Genomic DNA, 17,414 nt, shown 5'->3' on the forward strand with positions numbered 1-17,414 from the left:
AGCAGCAGCATCCATTTCTACTTCCTGGATATGGATGCAATGTGCCTAACTGCCCCATGTTCTGTTGCCACAGCTAAAGGCTCACTCCACATCACAGCTTTGTTACTCCACCGTGGTGCACTGAAACCTCAAACCGTGAACCAAAATAAACCCTTCCTTAAGCCGCTTGAAAAGCAATGTACTTCCTTTTGTTGATTGAAAACAGAAAAGGAGGAAGAGGAAGGAAAGAGGAGGGAGAGGACCTACCAGGGCTAGTGACATAAACCTGTAATCCTAACACAGGGGAAGCTGAGGAAGATGCTGTGTGTTCAAGGCCAGCCTGGGTTATATAGAAAGACAAAAAGAGGTGGGGAAAACCTGTTCCCAGAGGAAGGTGTTTGGACACAACCCACGTGACAAACAGGGCTATCAGTGAGTACTAGAAGCTTTTCCATCGTCCACAAAAGGTTATGGCTCTCGGTTCTGTGTATTTCACAGCCTCCAGTAGGCAAGGGCTTCCCAGAAACTCAGGTGGGTGCAATTTTAACAGCAGGAAGGTCAAGGGACAGGAAATTGAAAATCCCAATTCTGGGCACTGGGGTCTATGATCCCCAAGCCTGCAATTCATATGTGAAATCTTTACCCCTAACATGACTGCTATCAGGTAGAACTCTTTGGGAAGTGATCGAATCATAAAGGCAGAGGGAGCCCCCAGCCCTCCAATCATGTGATATTATGGGAAGAAAGAAGATGGGCCTCACCAGACACTTATCTATTGGGTTCTTGGACTTGACAGCTTCTAGAACTGTTAAAACAGATTTTCATTCTTTATAAGTTTCTGGTATTTTATTATAGCTGTCTGAACAAACTAATATTCTAAGATTTGTCCTAAAACCTTTTGGAAGATCTCTGGCATTTGAATACCCATAATACTCCATCCAGTCCTTCAGCCACTCATAAGAGTAGAAGATTGTGAGTTTATAAAGATGGCACGACTCTTAGTGCTCCTTGAGCATCTGACTAGGAGTCATTTCTTCCCTTTCTTATAGGCCTGCCAAGACAGGAGAGAAAGTTTGTGTCAGTGTGTGTGTATGTGAGTGAGTGTAGGTGTGATTGAGTGTAAGTGTATGTGATTGAGTATGATTGACTGAGTGTGAGTGATTGTGAGTGTGTTGGGGAGTGAGTGTGTCAGGAAGTGAATGTGAATGTGTGTGCCAGTAAGTGTGAGTGTGTACGACTATATGAGTATGTTAGTGTGTGCATGTGAGTGTATATGTGACCATGCATGAGTGTGTGCATGTCCACATGTGTACATGGGGAAGTCAGAACAGCACCTCAACATCTTCCTCTAAGATGTTCAATCTTGTTGCACCGAGATGGGACTTCTTGCCTTTTGGGCTAGACTTGATTGATAGTGAGATGTTATAGCACACCGGTGTGTGCCCCATTCCTCCAGCGCTGAGGATATAGGTACTTAAATCCATGCCTAGGTTTTTACATGGGGTGCCTGGTATTTGAACTCAGGTCCTCATGCTTGCAGAGCAAAGCACTCTAAACCTCTGGGCTATCACCCCAGATTTCTCTCAGACCATATTCTTCACATGCAAGCTTGCTTTCCAAAGGACTTAGAACAAAACAAAAACTCATCTCCCTCTAAAAAGGAATGCGAACCAGAAACAGCAGGCCGGGAACTGGAGAAAACAGAGCCAAGACTTTTATTAAATGGTGAGTATAAAACAAAGCCATCTAAAAAGGAATCCAGGGGACTGCATTCACCGCTCTGGGGTTCCTTAGGCCTTACCCCTCCTACCACAATAAAAACGCCATGTGTGAGCATAGGACAGGTAGCAAAGGCTAAAAGAAACAAGGCTTCTAAAAATGCCAGAAACTCAGCTTAGGGGGCTTGATGAGCGAGGTCAGACAGCACAGTGGCTCCAATTCCTCCTACTGTCTCCTGCCCACGAGGCTACTTTTGTGGGGGGGCCTGAGCAAGAGACAGCGGGCTGTCTGGAGCCACTGGGTGGAGGCAGCCATCTACGTCATCCGTCCCAGTTGGCTTCTCCTGCTGTTCTGTTGTCTCGCCTTTTTTATGCTCAGCAAGCACCTGGCAGAACTGACCCATGGCTAGAAGGTGCAAAGGAGACAGAAGGAGAGAACGAATGAATTAAAGGTGTGCACATGGAGCCCAGATGGACCCTGGGTGGCGGCAGACCATCAGAGCCTCTGTTTATGGTGCTGAAATCAGCCCTCCCTTCTTTGGGATGAAACTGGAGACAACCTGTTCTATCTCTCCTGGCTCTATTTGAACCTGAAGACAAATCATGAGCCTGCCAGAAAGAAGGTCTGTGTCAAAGTCTGTCCTCTGGCTTATTTGCTTCTTAACCTTTTCCTGGGTTTGATCATTTACTTTTGATACAGGGTCTCTGTATGTGGCCCAGGCTAGCCTTGACCTCTGACCTCCCGTCTCCTTCCAAGTGTCAGGACTGCAAGCGTGAATGCCCAAGCCCAGCTTCCCTCAGCCTACTTTCCACTCTAGACTAAAAGATATTTCTGTAAGACAGATTTTTACAAGGCTAAGTGGCTCATTGCTCATGTCAGCAGGTAGGAAAATGTCTGGTGACTCATGCGATGCTATAACCAATTATTCAAATAAATGTTGTGTTCTCCATGTTGCCAGAGGAGTGTGCGAATGTTGATAGAACATACGACGGCTGCCATGATCGTTCGTCCACCACATCCACTGGATTCCAGCCCCACATGGGGCTTCTTAGAAGCCTCTGGTCCAGAAGATAGTCTCATGGACACAGATATCTCATGGACACAGAACAAGGATACTCAGAAGGTGGGATGTAGGGAAAGATGAGTACTTAGAGAATGGATTACTTCCTGTTTATGAAGGAGCATAATAGAACAGAAAAAGGTGACTCGGGGAAGCTGAAGCTATAGGCTATTGAAGACAGAATATATTAGGGGGGAGTTGATGGGGCATCTTTACTGGGGTAAAGACTTGGGGTGGGGACACCAGCAGCACTCACCCACTTGTAGTTGAGGGTGTTTTTCTGCAAAGACGAGGCGGAACCAGCCAGGTTCTATGCACATGAAGGATTTGCCACTGGATAACAGCAGCTTTTTGTCCTGGAAGCGCTGGTGAAGGATCTGCTCTTGGTCAAACGTGCATGGATTCAGATACTAGGAAAGGGGACAGGGAAAGGGGGCAGAGCTGAGTGCAAGACCAGCTGACTGGTAAGCCCAGTACCTGCCATTTCCAGAACTTACGGCTTTCAAGTTGATCCAGACAAAGAGGCCAGAGCCACAGTTGCAAAAGGGAATCTTCAAGTCCTCCAGCATCTTAGTGACATAGCTGTAAGCCTCCCGGAGCCGGCTGTGGTTTTTAGGCAGGTACACCTTATTGATCCACTCTGGATGGGTAGAGAAAGAGTACCACGGATCTTACAGAAGACATCTGGGGGTGGAGGGGAGGTTAAGGAGAGGGGTTCTTCCAACGTGTACCTTAGCTGGGCTTCCTGTGAGCCATGAGCCACTTCAATACAAGATGGAGTCTGTCTTGTTGCATCTGAACTGATAATATCCTGGCACACATCTCTTTTATAAGACTGTAGAGGGGACAGTGAGCATCTTAATGCTCTACTAGAAGTTCCCTTTGAGTAGTAATCAAGGCCTGTAGCCAAGGCAGCCCACAAAGAGGACCGATGCCACTGTTGTCAACTGAGTGAGTTAGTAGATTTTCAAAGCTTTCGCTTGGGCTCTTGAACCCCACACACTGGATTCGGAGAGCCTGTCTACTCTCTGGGATGAATTCAGCACCACTGTTCTCAGAGCTAATAACAGGGAAAGAGTGACACAAGGAGGCTGTAGAAACCTACCTTATACTGTTAAAAATTTTAATTATGCTGGATGGTGGTGGTATAGGCATTTAATCCCAGCATGTGGAAAGCAGAGTCAGATCTGAGTTCAAAGCCATCCTGGTCTACATAGCAAGTTCTAGGACAGCCAGGGCTACATGGAGAAACTCTTATCTCAACAACATCAACAAAACCCTAAACAAACAAGGCTTTAATTATGTGTGTATGGGCCAGTCTGTGCATGTATACGTAGGTGGTTGGGGAGTTGGATCTCCTGGAAATGGGAGTTATAGGAGGTTGTAAGTTGACTGCTGTGGGTGCTGGGAACAGAACTAAGGTCCCCTGGAAGAGCAGCACATACTTTTAACCACTGAGCCACTTCTCCAGTCCCATGGCTATGTTATATTCCCAGAGCATCTAAACAAAAATCTCTTGAGGATGCAGTTTCTAGGTAAATCTTAAGTACATCTAAGGTTGAGAACCAGTATTGAAGGGGCTGAGGTCCAGTTTCTGCCACATATAAAGGAAGCTGGCACCATGGAGGTTGGTAGCCAGTCAGATTTCTCCTTCCTACTTCTTTCCCCACCCAAAACTAAAAGCAAGCTATCTAGCTACATTAGTTTGTTTCTTTAAATACCATGGTTTGTCTCGATATAGTCCCATCTATTGGTTTGAACCTTCCAGTCTGGCATCAATTACAAGAAATTAAAGGGAAAGACTCTCTATGTTTTAGCCATAGCATTAAAGAGGAAAGTCTCCTCTCAGGCCCAGCATTCTTTTGAGGTTCCTGAAGAATCTAGGGGCCATAGATCTAGCCATGCCAACTCTCCCCCAAAACATCTTTCTCCTTTTTACCCCCTGGAAATTTATTTTAATCCACATTGGAAAAGTCAATGAAAATGACCCATTGTTGGCAAAAGAAACTGCCTGGGTCAAGTATGTCCAGGAGAAAGAGACACTCACTGATCTCTGCTAGGTGTGATGGCACATGCTTTAATCACTAGGGAAGCAGAGGCAAGAGAGGCAGATCTACATGTTGAGTTCCAGGCCAGGGCCACACATTGAGACCCTGTCTCAAAGATAAAAAAGGAAGATTGACTGGTGTTTGAGAATCTTACCTTCACGTCTTAGGGAACCATTCATAAGCAGTTTTCTAAGCAGAGCAGAAACTATTAGGCTTTCAGAATTAAAACCCAGCCTGGTTCCAACAGGCCCTCCATCTTCTAGCCACACCCATGCACTCACTGAGCTTAACCCTGAAGGTAAAGAAAACCCAGCAATCCCCCATAGCCATAAAGTCGTCAAGATGCTATCCTAAGGTCCCGCTTAGTACCTTTGTCCTGGAGCAGTTGGCGTAGCTTGTATTGAATGATGCCAGAGACACTATGGTGGTAGCCGAAAGCTTTCATGGCAGAGGCTACCTCCTTGTTGTGTGTATAGAGAACACCAAAGCGGATGCCAGACATGCCGAAATCCTGGAGGAAGTCGAAAGAGGAACATGTAGTTTTTCTTGCCTTTGGTTCCTCGATCCCCTTCCTTCCAGACCCAAAGACAGGTGCTGGGGTTTACCTTACTTGTGCCCCAGATCATGTGGATCATGTTAGGATCAGGCAAGCTGGAAAGGAAATATAAAAAATTCAAAGTTAGGGGGAGTGATTGAAAGATGGATACATGGCCTCTCTGATGGAAAGGAGAAAATGGATATTAGGTTCTTCCTAGACAGGGTCTAACATGCCCAGGCTCAAGATAATGGTGGCAGCTAAGCTAGAAGTCAACACAAGGTGTCCCTGAACAGCACACACGGAACAGTAAACATGTGCCCACTGAGGGAAGTCCAGGGCCGTCAGCCTGACTGACTCTGCTACTGTGGGTCTGACTGTAGATCTGGTCCAAAAATCCCTCCTTAGCAGCTGTCCTTTCAGGAGTCAGCTGCCTACCATTTCTAGAACATGCTCGCCTGCTCACCTATCCATTCTAGAATATACCCGTCTCTTACTGCCCCACCTTTATTGAATCTGTCCCTTCTGCAGGCATGCTGTGTCTTACTTTGATGAAGTCTTATCTCCCTCAGACAAATTCTACATCTCCCAAAAGTCTGAGTTGGGCATAGTAGAACATACTGTGCAGCACTCAGGATGCTTTGTGAAGAAGTCCCTATCTTTCCTTGATACATACGTGTGTGTGTGTGTGTGTGTGTGTGTGTGTGTGTGTGTGTGTGTGTGTGTCTACATATAGGTGTGAAAGACCCAGGTTAAAACTGGTTGTCTTTTTAGATCACTTTCTACCTCCCCAGTGCCACTACCTCAGACAAGGTCTCTCAATGAACCTGAAGTTCTTCAATTCAGCCAGGTTGTGTGGCCAATGAACTCCAGGGATCTGCTTTGCTTAGCTCCTCCCCTACCTCTAGGTTCACTTGTTGCCATGCTATTTTCACATAGGTTCTGGGAACTCAAACTCAGATCCTCACGCTTTCCTGACTGGCCCGCCACCCCTTGACCACACTTGCTGCCTTGCTCAGCATTCACTGATGCACAGAATGGCATTAGGACTTGACGCTCATGAGGGCAGTGGACACTTGGTTCATATTCACATCCCCACAGGCACATAGAAGTTCCTGCTTCATGAAAGCACCTACAAAGCAGGAGGCTCATAGTTCTTGCTCCCAACACCAGTGCGGACAAACTTACTTTTCTATGCTCAGGATGCTGTGAAATGTGACAGTTGGCTCAAACACGGACAGCATGTAAATCTCGTCCATGATCACATGCAGCTTGTGCCTGCAGTCGGGAAAGGAAAAAAACACATCTAGTTTCTATCAACAATTTTAAAAATTATTACATTTTAGTGTGTGTGTGTGTGTGTGTGTGTGTGTGTGTGTGTGTGTGTGTGAGCCCAACCCTATGCTTGCACTCTCAGCATGTACTATGGTTGGAAGGCAAAGAACAATTTGTTAGAATCATGTCGCTCAGTTTGTCAGGCTTGGTGGCAGGCACCTTCACTCACTCAGCCATCTGGCCAGCTGTCTTCATAATCTTCACTCACTCTCTTTCCTGCTCTTGGATACAGGTCATGGATGCCTATCATCCCAGGAGCTCACTCTACACCTCCCTAAGAGGCATTATAATATTCAAGGGGGAGGCACATAAGAAGGAAACTTTGCTCTGACTGGCGGTACAAACCCAAAAGATACCCATGAGATACCCTTTAAACACCAGTACAAAGAAGAGGAGGCAAAGCTTCCCAGAGTGTTTAAGTCAGTGACAGGCAGCAGCTGCCACTCAGGGTCTAAACTGAGTCACAGCATCAGGTGGGCTTTGAACACACTGGTGTCCTCAGTTCCCCACAACCCTCGGACACAGCACCATCACCCCATGTCACAGATGCAAAGTAAGGTCCTGAGACAGTTCATTCAACCTAGTAAGGTCCCAGAACTCAGGTGATGGCTAACACCAACTGTGAATGTCACAGGATCTAGAATCACCTAGGAGAGCAGCCTCTGGACACACTTGGGAGGAATTACCCCATTTAGGTTAACACAGAAGCTAACTGAGTAGAATAGTCTTGTTCTCTTTCCCATGGACCCCAGCGTGACCAGCTGCTTAAATCTCTTATTACCCTGAGTCTCCTCTCCTGTCATGATGAGCTGTACCCATGAGTCACAAGGCCAGGCAATCCTTCCTTTTGCAGGGTATTATGAGAGCAACAGGAAAGCAACCCAGGCAGCCAGAATTTACACTGGGTTCTTGATGGCATTCCTTGTTTGTTTGTATTGCTGGTCAATCTGGTTTAGTCATAAAGTTTGAGTGCTGTTTCTAGAAAACAAATAGTCTGTCCTAGAAGGGCTCACGGCAGGACTCCAGAGGCAACTGTTGCTAACCTGTTCCTAGCAGGGAGCTGTGAGAGCTTCTGACCATTTGTCATCCTTGGCTCTACAGCCCAGGTGGTCTGGAAACAGACACTGGGATAAAGCATTTCTGCAACCACGAGTGGGAAAGCAACGGAACCATGCTCTGATGCCTAGGGTCAGTGTCTGTGTGGGAAGAAGCTGGACAGGAAATGGAAAGACAGAAATTGTGAGAATGGTGGCCCTTTCCCTCCAGTCAGTAGCCTTTCTAGAGCCCTGCAAAGCAGGATGGGTAATCTTGGGTAAGTTACTTCTGTTTCTAACTTCTTGCCTACACATGACTACACAGGGTGGAACACATACTTCTTGGCAAAGACCAGGTACTCTTGCAGTGACCCTTGAGTGTAGACATCACCCAGAGGATTCTGGGGGTTGATAAGCACAAGGCCTTTGACCTTTTTTCCCTGAGAAGAAACCCAAACACAAGAGTGAATATAAGTCCTTTGCATCTCCCCCCAAATCCCACCAAGCATCCTTTACAGCTCGAGACATCTAACTTAGGACACCTTGATAAAGCCTAGGTAGGATCTCATGGATGCAACTCCATGCTGTGAGCAAAGGAGAAGAGGAAGTGTTCTGGAAGTTTCCATAGATGGAACTCACCTCTACAGTGAAGTCAGGTACTTAGAACTACTTGCTGTCTTTCCTATCTAGAGAAAGCCCCCACATCTTGTATTTAAGTCTTGTTATTCAGCCTTGTCAAGGCCAACAATGGCAACCCTGAAATTGAGGCTCCCCCCATTCACCGCCCTTACCTTCTTCTTAGCCTGGGTCAGGGTAAGCTTGAGCTTGTCCACAGTGAGTTGGAAAGAATACTTGTTGGTCTCGGTGACCTGGGAGACACATGCTGCTGAGAGAGGCTTGTACCTGAGCCTGGTTTCTCAGCTCCCAAACACCATACAGTCCTTGGCTTTCATGTCAGTATGTTGGTCCTACATGGCTTCTTCACCCTGGTATCTGCCCCACTCCCACCATCAGTTAAAGAACAAGGCTCTTCTGTACCTTTGGGGCCCCTAGAACAATCACCGGATGGGTGAGCAGGGAAGGGGCCACATTCTGACCTGGCTCTCCAAGTAGACAGGAATAAGCTCGACTTTCGAATAGAGGTAGGAGCTGAAGGTGAAGCCACTATAGCACGGTGTGGGGATCAGAAGGGCATCTAGGAACACAAGGAAACAAAGCTGTCTTCCAGTCATCATAAGCAGCAAGGCTCCCAACACAAGAGCCCTGTGTAGCAATCTCTTTCCAGTCCTTGAGTCCATTTCATTAAAAAATGGTACATTTTTACACATATTTATTTGGGAAGAAAACTCTAGTTCCCAGTTTGCAAGCACACTTAAGGGGGCATAGAGGGGTGGTCACAGGGAGCAGCTCAGAGTCCAAGGTATGAAACAAAGGGGGCCATTCCCATTAGAAAAGTCTTTGTGTCGATACGCCAGTGTCTGTGTGGCTACATGGGCACCCATATGCATGCACATGTGAAGATCAGAGGTCAACTCCTGACTCCTTACTTTGGAGCAATACACCTTGTTTATTAAGATAGTATCTCTTTATTGGTGTATCTAGGCTGACTGGCGAGCAATCTTTAGGGATCTGCCTGTCTCAGCTTCCATGGCCTTGGAAACACATGCACCACATGCACATGCTACCATGCCCAGCCTTTTAACCTGGGCTTCAGGAATCTAATTCAGGTCCTGTGCTTGGGTGACAAGCACTTTCCTTACTGGGCAGTTGTCCTTACCAGCAAACTAAAAATTCTTGTCCGTACCAGGCTTGACACTAAAGGTCATAGGTCGTGCCTAAGGTAAAGTTTCCTAGTGGTGGACCTGGTGGATTTCATTTTTCTCTTTTCTTTCCCATTCTCTTGGTCTTCTGGGCCTCATCATTTAAATCACCTCTTTGAGAACTGCCACATGCTTCTTCCATGTTTAATGAAGACTCTAACTCCCTTGAGTTCCCAGAAATGATAGGACTGGCAGGACAGAATAGGAAAAGACCTCAACGGTCTTCTCTTCCAAAGTTCAGTGCCTAGGTGTCCCTGCCCACATGCCAAAACAGGCAAGCACAGCCTGCTAACTTACCACCTGGGTCACACAGAACCATGACCAGCGAAGAAAAGACCGAGGAGCAGCCATTTAGAACTACCACCTGAGGACAAGGTCCAAGAGAGAGAGTCAAAATCAGTATCTGTGTAACGAGGGTATGCACAGGTCATCCCCCCCTCCTCCCAAAGGGCAGGTCCAGGGCCCGCCTCAGTTGGACTTCCTCCAGGGACCTCTGGAGCTGACTTTTTCTGTGTCCTGCCCCTCTGAGAGGTTTCTCCCTGTGGTCTATAGATGATGCAGAAGGAACCCATGACAACTCTCCATTGCACTCACTCACATTTTCTGGATCAAGGGGTGTAGGTGCCTTGCAGTAGTGGGTCAAGAAACTAGCCAGCTCTTCCCGAAGGCTGCGGACAGACCCAGAGAAACCCTATAGATCCCAGGCGCCCTTCCTCATCCAGAATCTAGAGGACACACTTTTTTTTTTAAAACATAGTATCCAACCTTAAGGAGATCTTTGCTATCTAAGCCAACCTCATCATAAAGAACAATAGACGAAAGTTACCTCTCCAGGGTCATGTGGCTATTGAGGTGGGAGAATTATAGACAGATGTTTCTGCCAGATTAGTCTGCCTCCTGAGAGGTTTTATTCTCTTTTGATACTGAATGCAACATTGTCACCTACACAGTTCATATTTAAAACTCAGCCAACAGTTCTCAATGTTTTAAAGAAGTTAACGGATTTGTGTTGGGCTGCATTCATTAACCATCATGCCTCTAGCCGGACATGTCTGTTAGGCACTTCCTGGAAGTTATTAGTCAAAGATCCAGGAAGGCAGTCAGTCTTAAATACGGTGCATTTGGGGGAAGGGGACATGGCTCGGGCAGGGATAGATACTTCCCTAGAATGCATGAACAGAACCCTGGGTTCCATCTTCAGCACCACGACAAAAGCAAGCATGATGGTATCCACCTGCAATGCCACACTCAGGAGGTAAGGCTGGGAGGGCCAGAAATTCAAGGTTATCCTCAACTAGATAGGGAGGATGAGGCCAGCCTGTGCTACACAAGATTCTGTTGCTGATTTTTTATACAGCCAATGGATGATGAAAGGTGCCTGTGGACAAGAGACCCTAGGTCTGAAAGGCACTTACGACGGTTCTCCTTTCCAGTCGGAGTACTGCAGCTGGGCCTCATCAAGGAAGTTCATGTCGCACTGAGTCAACTGTTGGCAAATAAGAGCATGAAGACAGGAAGGTCAAGCGGGCCTTATTTTGTTCCATGTTCATGCATAAGTCTCTGCCCTTGGAAGTTACAAGTCTCCCAGGAGGGGAACAAGGACATGTGCTCCTTCATGAATGGAGGCTAGCCTTGTCAGACACACATATGCTTTAACAGAAGTATCGGACAGTCTTCTTAGGCCAAGGCTTTTGGACTGCTCACTGCATAATCGGCAGAATACCCTTGGACAGGTCAGGCCAGGCCAGGAGCTTAGGGTATGATATTCTAGAAGCGATGTCTTAGCTCTCCCCATGCTGTCTTATGTTTTCCCCCTGGACCTCCCACACGCTGAGGAATAGGCCAGGGAACTGAGCCCAGAGGAGATAAGTCTCAACTAAGCCTAGAGTGTTGTTTACCCTTGCTGTTATCAGGTCAAGGCAAAGCTTGTTCTCGCTGGTACTAAGGTTGATGTAGCCCTGGAAGTAAAAGGAATCTAGATTAGCCCTCTCAGTCCATCCTAGGAGACCTTTGGGCATGCAAGAAACCGCCATTGTAGATTAGTCAAGGGAAGATTTTACCACGCCACAGCATAGTTCAACGGGTGTCTAGCGATGTTAAGTGATAGAAAACATCTCAGGAACCTAAAGTTTTGCAGCTATCAAGTCCCCTCCCCAGTCCAACAGACATATCAGAGTAGTTGGTCTGTTCTAGCCACTGAACTCCTTGGTGGCAGGCCTTAGACTCACTGTTTCCTGTGAGTGACCTTAGGTCTCAAGAAAAGCATTCCATTTGGTCAAAAGGAGGAGGAGAAGGAAAGTTGGAAATCTACCAGAAAAACACACTGGGTGGCAGGCAGAACCTCTCTAGCTCTAGCCAGATCCTGAAGCCTTATCAACAGCAATGGGATGCCTGTACCCATCCTGCTATCTCATGGAAGGGGCCTCCAAGTTACTGGAGGAGATGCAGCCCTTGCGTACAATAGAGGTAACAGATTCAGTTCCTAGAAAAGCCACGTGATGCCTGTACACCGCTTAGGCGAGGAACAGAAGGGGAAGGCATGACCACAGCCACAGATGACTCTACCCTTTGACTGGAGAGCTCTGTTTATCTCCTCGGCTAAAAACCCATTGTTGGCTGCTTGCTGCCCTTGGGGGACATTTGAACACCTGTCCGCCTGTACCCTAATCACGTCACTCATTGTCTCGACTCTGGCACACGGGTCTTCCTCCTGATCAGACCAGCTCTTCCACCTTCCATGCACGGCTCTCACCCCTCTAGGGACATCACAGCCACCATCACATAGGCTGACTGGTTCAGATCCCTTTGGTGCTCTGGAAAACAGTATAAACTCTGTTTCTCTCACGGCTTCCTACACCCGCACTGTGCTTTATTTTATGAAGGCACACTCATTTCCCAACGTGAGCACAGTGCCTGACTGCTGAAGCTAAAGAAAAGGTGGTAGGAATGAAGGGACTCAAGACATTCCCCTCCCTCAGGTCTCCATCTTCTGGGACATTGTCAGTGTATTGTCTATAATTATATCACTATTCTAAGAGAATCATGTCAGAGCATCATAAGGAGAGGTAAGCATAAGAGAGGTGCGTGGTACAGGACTCAGTACATCCTAGTGGTCGGGGCTTTCAAAGACATCCCATCTTACCGAAGGGTTCTTATCTTGGTGGTATTTGTCTGTCTGATAGGCCTCATAGCCCTGAAAGCTTAAGTGGTAAAACTCATAGATGCCAGTCCCACGCTTGGATAGGGTGCGGTCGGCAAAGGCATCCTCAAAGTCACCCAGCCTAGGCCTGGGTTGGCCAGTCTGCCAAGATGACAAGGCCTGGTGCCCAGCTTTGATGCCACATCTAGAGTCCGAGCAAGGGAGAGGAGGCACTTTGAACTTCAGTTTCTTTACAGTGTTAGACCATATGTGGTTGATGATCTGAGACAGTAAGAAGCCCATCTTCTTTTCCTGCTTCCTGGAGGCTCGTGTGCATTGCTGATCTCCTGGTGGGAGGCACTGCATCTGCTGGCTTGTCCGCTGCAAGAAGTGGTCCATGAAGACACACTGCAATTTCAACATCTTCTCCTGCAGTATTTTGAAGGCCTTCTTTCTGGAGGACCTCTTCTTTAGCTGATCCCGGGGTTTGGAGTGGATGCTTTCCCAGTGACTTGGAGTCTGAGTGCTGCTTTCAGTCTTGGCAGCCTGGCTGGAGACTACAGAGAAAGAGATTGAGTACAGGAAACACAAGACCGCTTTCCCTGAGGATGCTGGCATTGGTGTGAACAGCACGGATTCTCAGACCCATCACCGGTTTCTCCCACCTCTATGGTCTGGGCTTAGGCTCTAAATGACTCAGAAAGCTCAAGAGCAGGGGTAAGCATCCCTGGCTCAGTTTCTGGTGCATTCTACCAAGATGCTGTTAGAATGTGGCCTGGGAACAAACAGTAAGGCCCTCTAAGGGAAAAGAGGGAGCTGGCCTTTTCTAGGTTCTTCCTGTGCTCTAACCAGAGCCAGCTTCATCAGGTTCTAAATGAGAAGGGCGGGGCTTTTGTTGTCCAATCCCAGTACAAAGCAAACCATCCTACTGAAACAGGTCAGTATATGATTGCCTGGAGGGTCGCATTTGGCCTCTCACCCGTTTTTATGGGTAACAGGCAATCAGGGACTGGGAAGATGGCTCAGTTGGTAAAATGCTTGCTGCACAAATAGGAGGACCTGAGCTCACTCGCCAGCACCCATGTTAAAAAGCTGGATGAGGCAGCAGGTATGGGTCATTCTAGCACTTGGGAGGCAGAGGCAAGATGAGATAGAGTTGAACAGTTGTGATGGAGGCCATGTGGCCCTTGGAGCTTCAACTAGTCAAGTGCTTTTGAAAAATATTTATTTATGCTGGGTGGTGGTGGTGTACATCTTTCATCTCAACACTTGGTGGGGACAGAAGCAGGCACAACTATGAGTTTGAGGCTGACTTGGTCTACAGAACGAGTTTCAGGAGAGCCAAGGCTATACTGAGAAATCCTGTCTAGAAAAACCAAGCTGGAGGAGGGGTACGTGCATGCGTGTGTGTGTGAGTGTGTGTGTGTGAGTGTGTGTGTGTGAGAGTGTGTGTGAGTGAGTGTGTGTGAGTGAGTGTGTGTGAGTGAGTGTGTGTGAGTGTGTGTGAGTGAGTGTGTGTGAGTGAGTGTGTGTGAGTGAGTGTGTGTGAGTGTGTGTGAGTGAGTGTGTGTGAGAGTGAGTGTGAGAGTGAGTGTGAGAGTGAGTGTGAGAGTGAGTGAGAGTGAGTGTGAGAGTGAGAGAGTGTGAGAGAGTGTGTGAGAGTGTGTGAGAGTGTGTGAGTGTGAGAATGTGTGAGCGCGTGTGTCTGTGAGCGTGTGTGTGTGTATGCGTGTGTGTGTATGCATGTGTGTGTATGCATGTGTGTATGCATGTGTGTGTATGCATGTGTGTGTATGCTTGTGTGTGTATGCTTGTGTGTGTATGCTTGTGTGTGTATGCTTGTGTGTGTATGTGTGTGTGTATTTGACCTGTACTATGTTTGTACACCACATGCATGCAGTGTCCATGGAGATCAGAGGGAGTGCTAGATATGCTAGAACTGAAGCTACAGATTGTTGAGCACACGTGCAAGTGGTAAAAATCACACCTGGTCCGCTAGAAGAGCAGCAAGCACAACTGCTGAGCCAGTCCTTCAGCCCCCAAAGCTTCAGCTAGTTATTATCTGGACCTTATTGAAAAGGGTTGCCAAATCCGTTTTAGAATATAAACCTTTCTTTTTGTTTGTTTCCCCATCCTCCACCAAGATTGTCAATACCAGATACCTAGCCCCTCCCATCCTGACCTCACACGATTCCTATTATGCCATGACAGCTGTTATGGGCTTTCACTTCTAGTCTCTCTAGCTCAGGGTGCAGCCTCAGGTTTGGTCCATCTGAATCACCTAGCAGTGTGACATAAGCCTCAGATAGTGAAGCCAAGTCCCTGGACTTTGGTTGGATAAGGGTTGGGGTAAGAGCCAAAAATATTTCTTTCTAATATTTCAAGCTCCCAGACTGTACTCAATGAACGTGCTACCAATGTTTCTAAAATCAGGTAGGAATACCAGAGACGACCAAGAAGTACCTTCTTAATGCCTCAGTGAACCAGCAAAACAAACCAAGAAGCAAACTCTAGGTGATGGGGCTGGCAACTGCCTCTCATTCTTTAAGACAACCTCCACCCCAAAAACTAGGCTTATGCCTTTTCCACCATATGCTGTGATCCCCAGCTTCTTCCAAGCAACAACAGCAACACCACACACATGTCTAAAGCCGCATTGCTTCTTCTGCACATGTATAGTATCCACACTGCAAAGTATTAAACACACTCTGCAACATCTAGGAGGTTCGGTGGCCAGCCAATCTAGCTAAGAGAGCATCTGTAAGATTTTTATCTAAAACACAAGGTGGAGAGACTGATCAAGACACTCAACATGGACCTCTCCCCTCTCTATATGCATGCACACAGCAACGCATTCTCCTGGAAGACTTTAAGAAGGAAGTGAACATGGGTTAAGGTCATTAGGGAACTTAGAAATTGGGGACTCTGCCAAGACTTCTTATATAGGAAATGTCTATCATAAATGATGTTGTAGCACAAAGAAACGTTTCCCCTAAATCTGAGCCCTAACTGTTAGAATTGGGGTTCATCAATCCTATCCTTCAAACCCCTCAGCTATACCTTGACTTTAGTGTCCCCAAGCCGGCCCTCATCTACCTTCCAATGTCTACTCATCCTCCATGTTGGTTAAAATCAGTGTCAGGATGAGAGAAGTGGCTGCTGCCATGAGCTGTGGAAGGGGGATGGAGCCAGGCAGGGCTCAGCTCACGGCTAGTGTCAGGTTCCTCTCAGCTTCACCTGGTCTATCTTTCCACTTAGCTCCACAAGTCTTGCTTGATGGACGAGAAACCAGAGGCCCAAAGGAATGAATCAAGTCTACTAGACACAGACATAGGAAGTGTTTATCAGGGAAGGTTCCGGGCACATCAGCCTATAGTTGCTGTGCCTAATGTGCCCCAGCACAGACATGATTCAACCCAACACAAAGTCAAAACGTAAAACATCGAGGTTCCTGTTGCTTTCCTTCCGTAACTCCATTGCCCAGTTCTCAAGCACCAACTTTATAGAGAATGTTGTATTACAACGTTAGGTCTAAGCCAGTTGACAATAAACCTCCACTTTGCTTTAAGCTCCAGGACGCTGTGGTCCAAAGTTCCTACCTCCCTCCATCCTCACCTTGTGTCACCCCACCAAGCTCACCTTCTTTTCCATTTTCACTCATGTCTATAAAGTCTAAATCCTTATGCCCCCCTGGAGTGTCCTCATCATTCAGAGAGCAGAAGCTTGTTCCACCGCCCCCCTCCTCTCCCTTTTAAGCACAAGGTGGCTCTCAGGGTAATGAGTTCCATCTTTCTCCCTTCTGGAGCCATCTGCCCAGCAGCTCCCTGTTACCTAAAATGGCCTTGGCATCATTACAGAGAGCTGGCTCCATGGCGTTTCCTGCTGAAGCAAATCTGAAGTGTATTGGCATCAGCTGAAGTGTTCACGAGCTGTGAGGGCCCCTGCTCTTCGAAGGAGCCTAAAGCCAGGGCCTGTGTGCACAGGCAAGTCCTCACCGACAATGGAGAGCCACCAGAGGGAGAGGGGCCTGCTCAAAGCCTTTGGTGCCTCCCCATTTCTGAGGAGGCCATGTTTGAAAGTAGGCTGAAGTGGGGTTTAATCAGGACAGGAGGGACTACTGCATAAAGAGACCTGGGGCAGAGCTCCAGGATCCCAGGCACCATCCCCTAGAGCCCAGGACTTAGGGCCTCCTGCCTGTGAGGTTTTGGCAAGTGTCCCCTTTCTCCTTACTAAAGACAGAGGCCAGTAAATCCATACCCCAGGTGGTGCGAAGACTAAATGGGGGATGGGCATGTGCTGATATGATGGGCAGGTGGGGTTATGTGAAACGTCTCAACTGTGCCTGAGCTTTCTGTGACTGTTCAGGAACAGATGAGGACCCAAAGTAGCCTATCCTTCCAGAATACCCACGCCCTGTTCTCAGACTTTAAAAGAAAAGTGATCCAGGTGAGGAGGTGGCACATGCATTTAATCCCAGAACTTGGGAAGCAGAGACAGGAGGGCCTCCCTGAGTTCAAGTACAGCCTGGTTTACATAGTGAGACCCTGTCTCAAAAAATATGTCTGGCCCACAGCCAGGTGCTGGTGTAGTAGGTCTAGGGGGCCCCAGGACTCTGGGCTGCTACCGCCCACTCCTCCTTTCACCACATGACAGCTTTCCCCCCTCATTAGGCCTTCCTTTTTTTTTTTTTCTTTTTTTCAGAGCTGAGGACCGAACCCAGGGCCTTGCGCTTGCTAGGCAAGCGC

The 17,414-nt window shown here is 47.5% G+C and overlaps 1 protein-coding gene across 2 annotated transcripts; it reads right to left on the bottom strand.

Annotated features, from left to right (window-relative positions):
* Window positions 1-1,671: 1,671 nt before the first annotated feature.
* On the bottom strand, window positions 1,672-16,369 carry Accsl (1-aminocyclopropane-1-carboxylate synthase-like). Of its 2 annotated transcripts, NM_001109594.1 has the most exons (15): window positions 16,309-16,369; window positions 12,673-13,226; window positions 11,429-11,488; window positions 10,946-11,016; window positions 10,129-10,198; window positions 9,828-9,894; window positions 8,808-8,905; window positions 8,502-8,579; window positions 8,050-8,150; window positions 6,530-6,619; window positions 5,412-5,457; window positions 5,176-5,317; window positions 3,256-3,398; window positions 3,015-3,168; window positions 1,672-2,103 (listed from the first exon to the last, which is right to left on the bottom strand). In NM_001109594.1, the coding sequence occupies exons 1-15, from the start codon at window positions 16,328-16,330 to the stop codon at window positions 1,946-1,948; spliced, it is 1,854 nt and encodes a 617-aa protein (NP_001103064.1). In that variant the 5' UTR covers window positions 16,331-16,369; the 3' UTR covers window positions 1,672-1,945. The 2 variants fall into 2 exon arrangements, with proteins under 2 accessions (NP_001103064.1, XP_063140655.1); XM_063284585.1 differs by lacking the exon at window positions 16,309-16,369 and having other exon boundaries at window positions 1,691-2,103; window positions 12,673-13,622.
* Between the last annotated feature and the right edge of the window lie 1,045 nt (window positions 16,370-17,414).

This window comes from Rattus norvegicus, chromosome 3 (genome assembly GCF_036323735.1).
Source record: "Rattus norvegicus strain BN/NHsdMcwi chromosome 3, GRCr8, whole genome shotgun sequence".
NCBI lineage: Eukaryota > Metazoa > Chordata > Mammalia > Rodentia > Muridae > Rattus > Rattus norvegicus.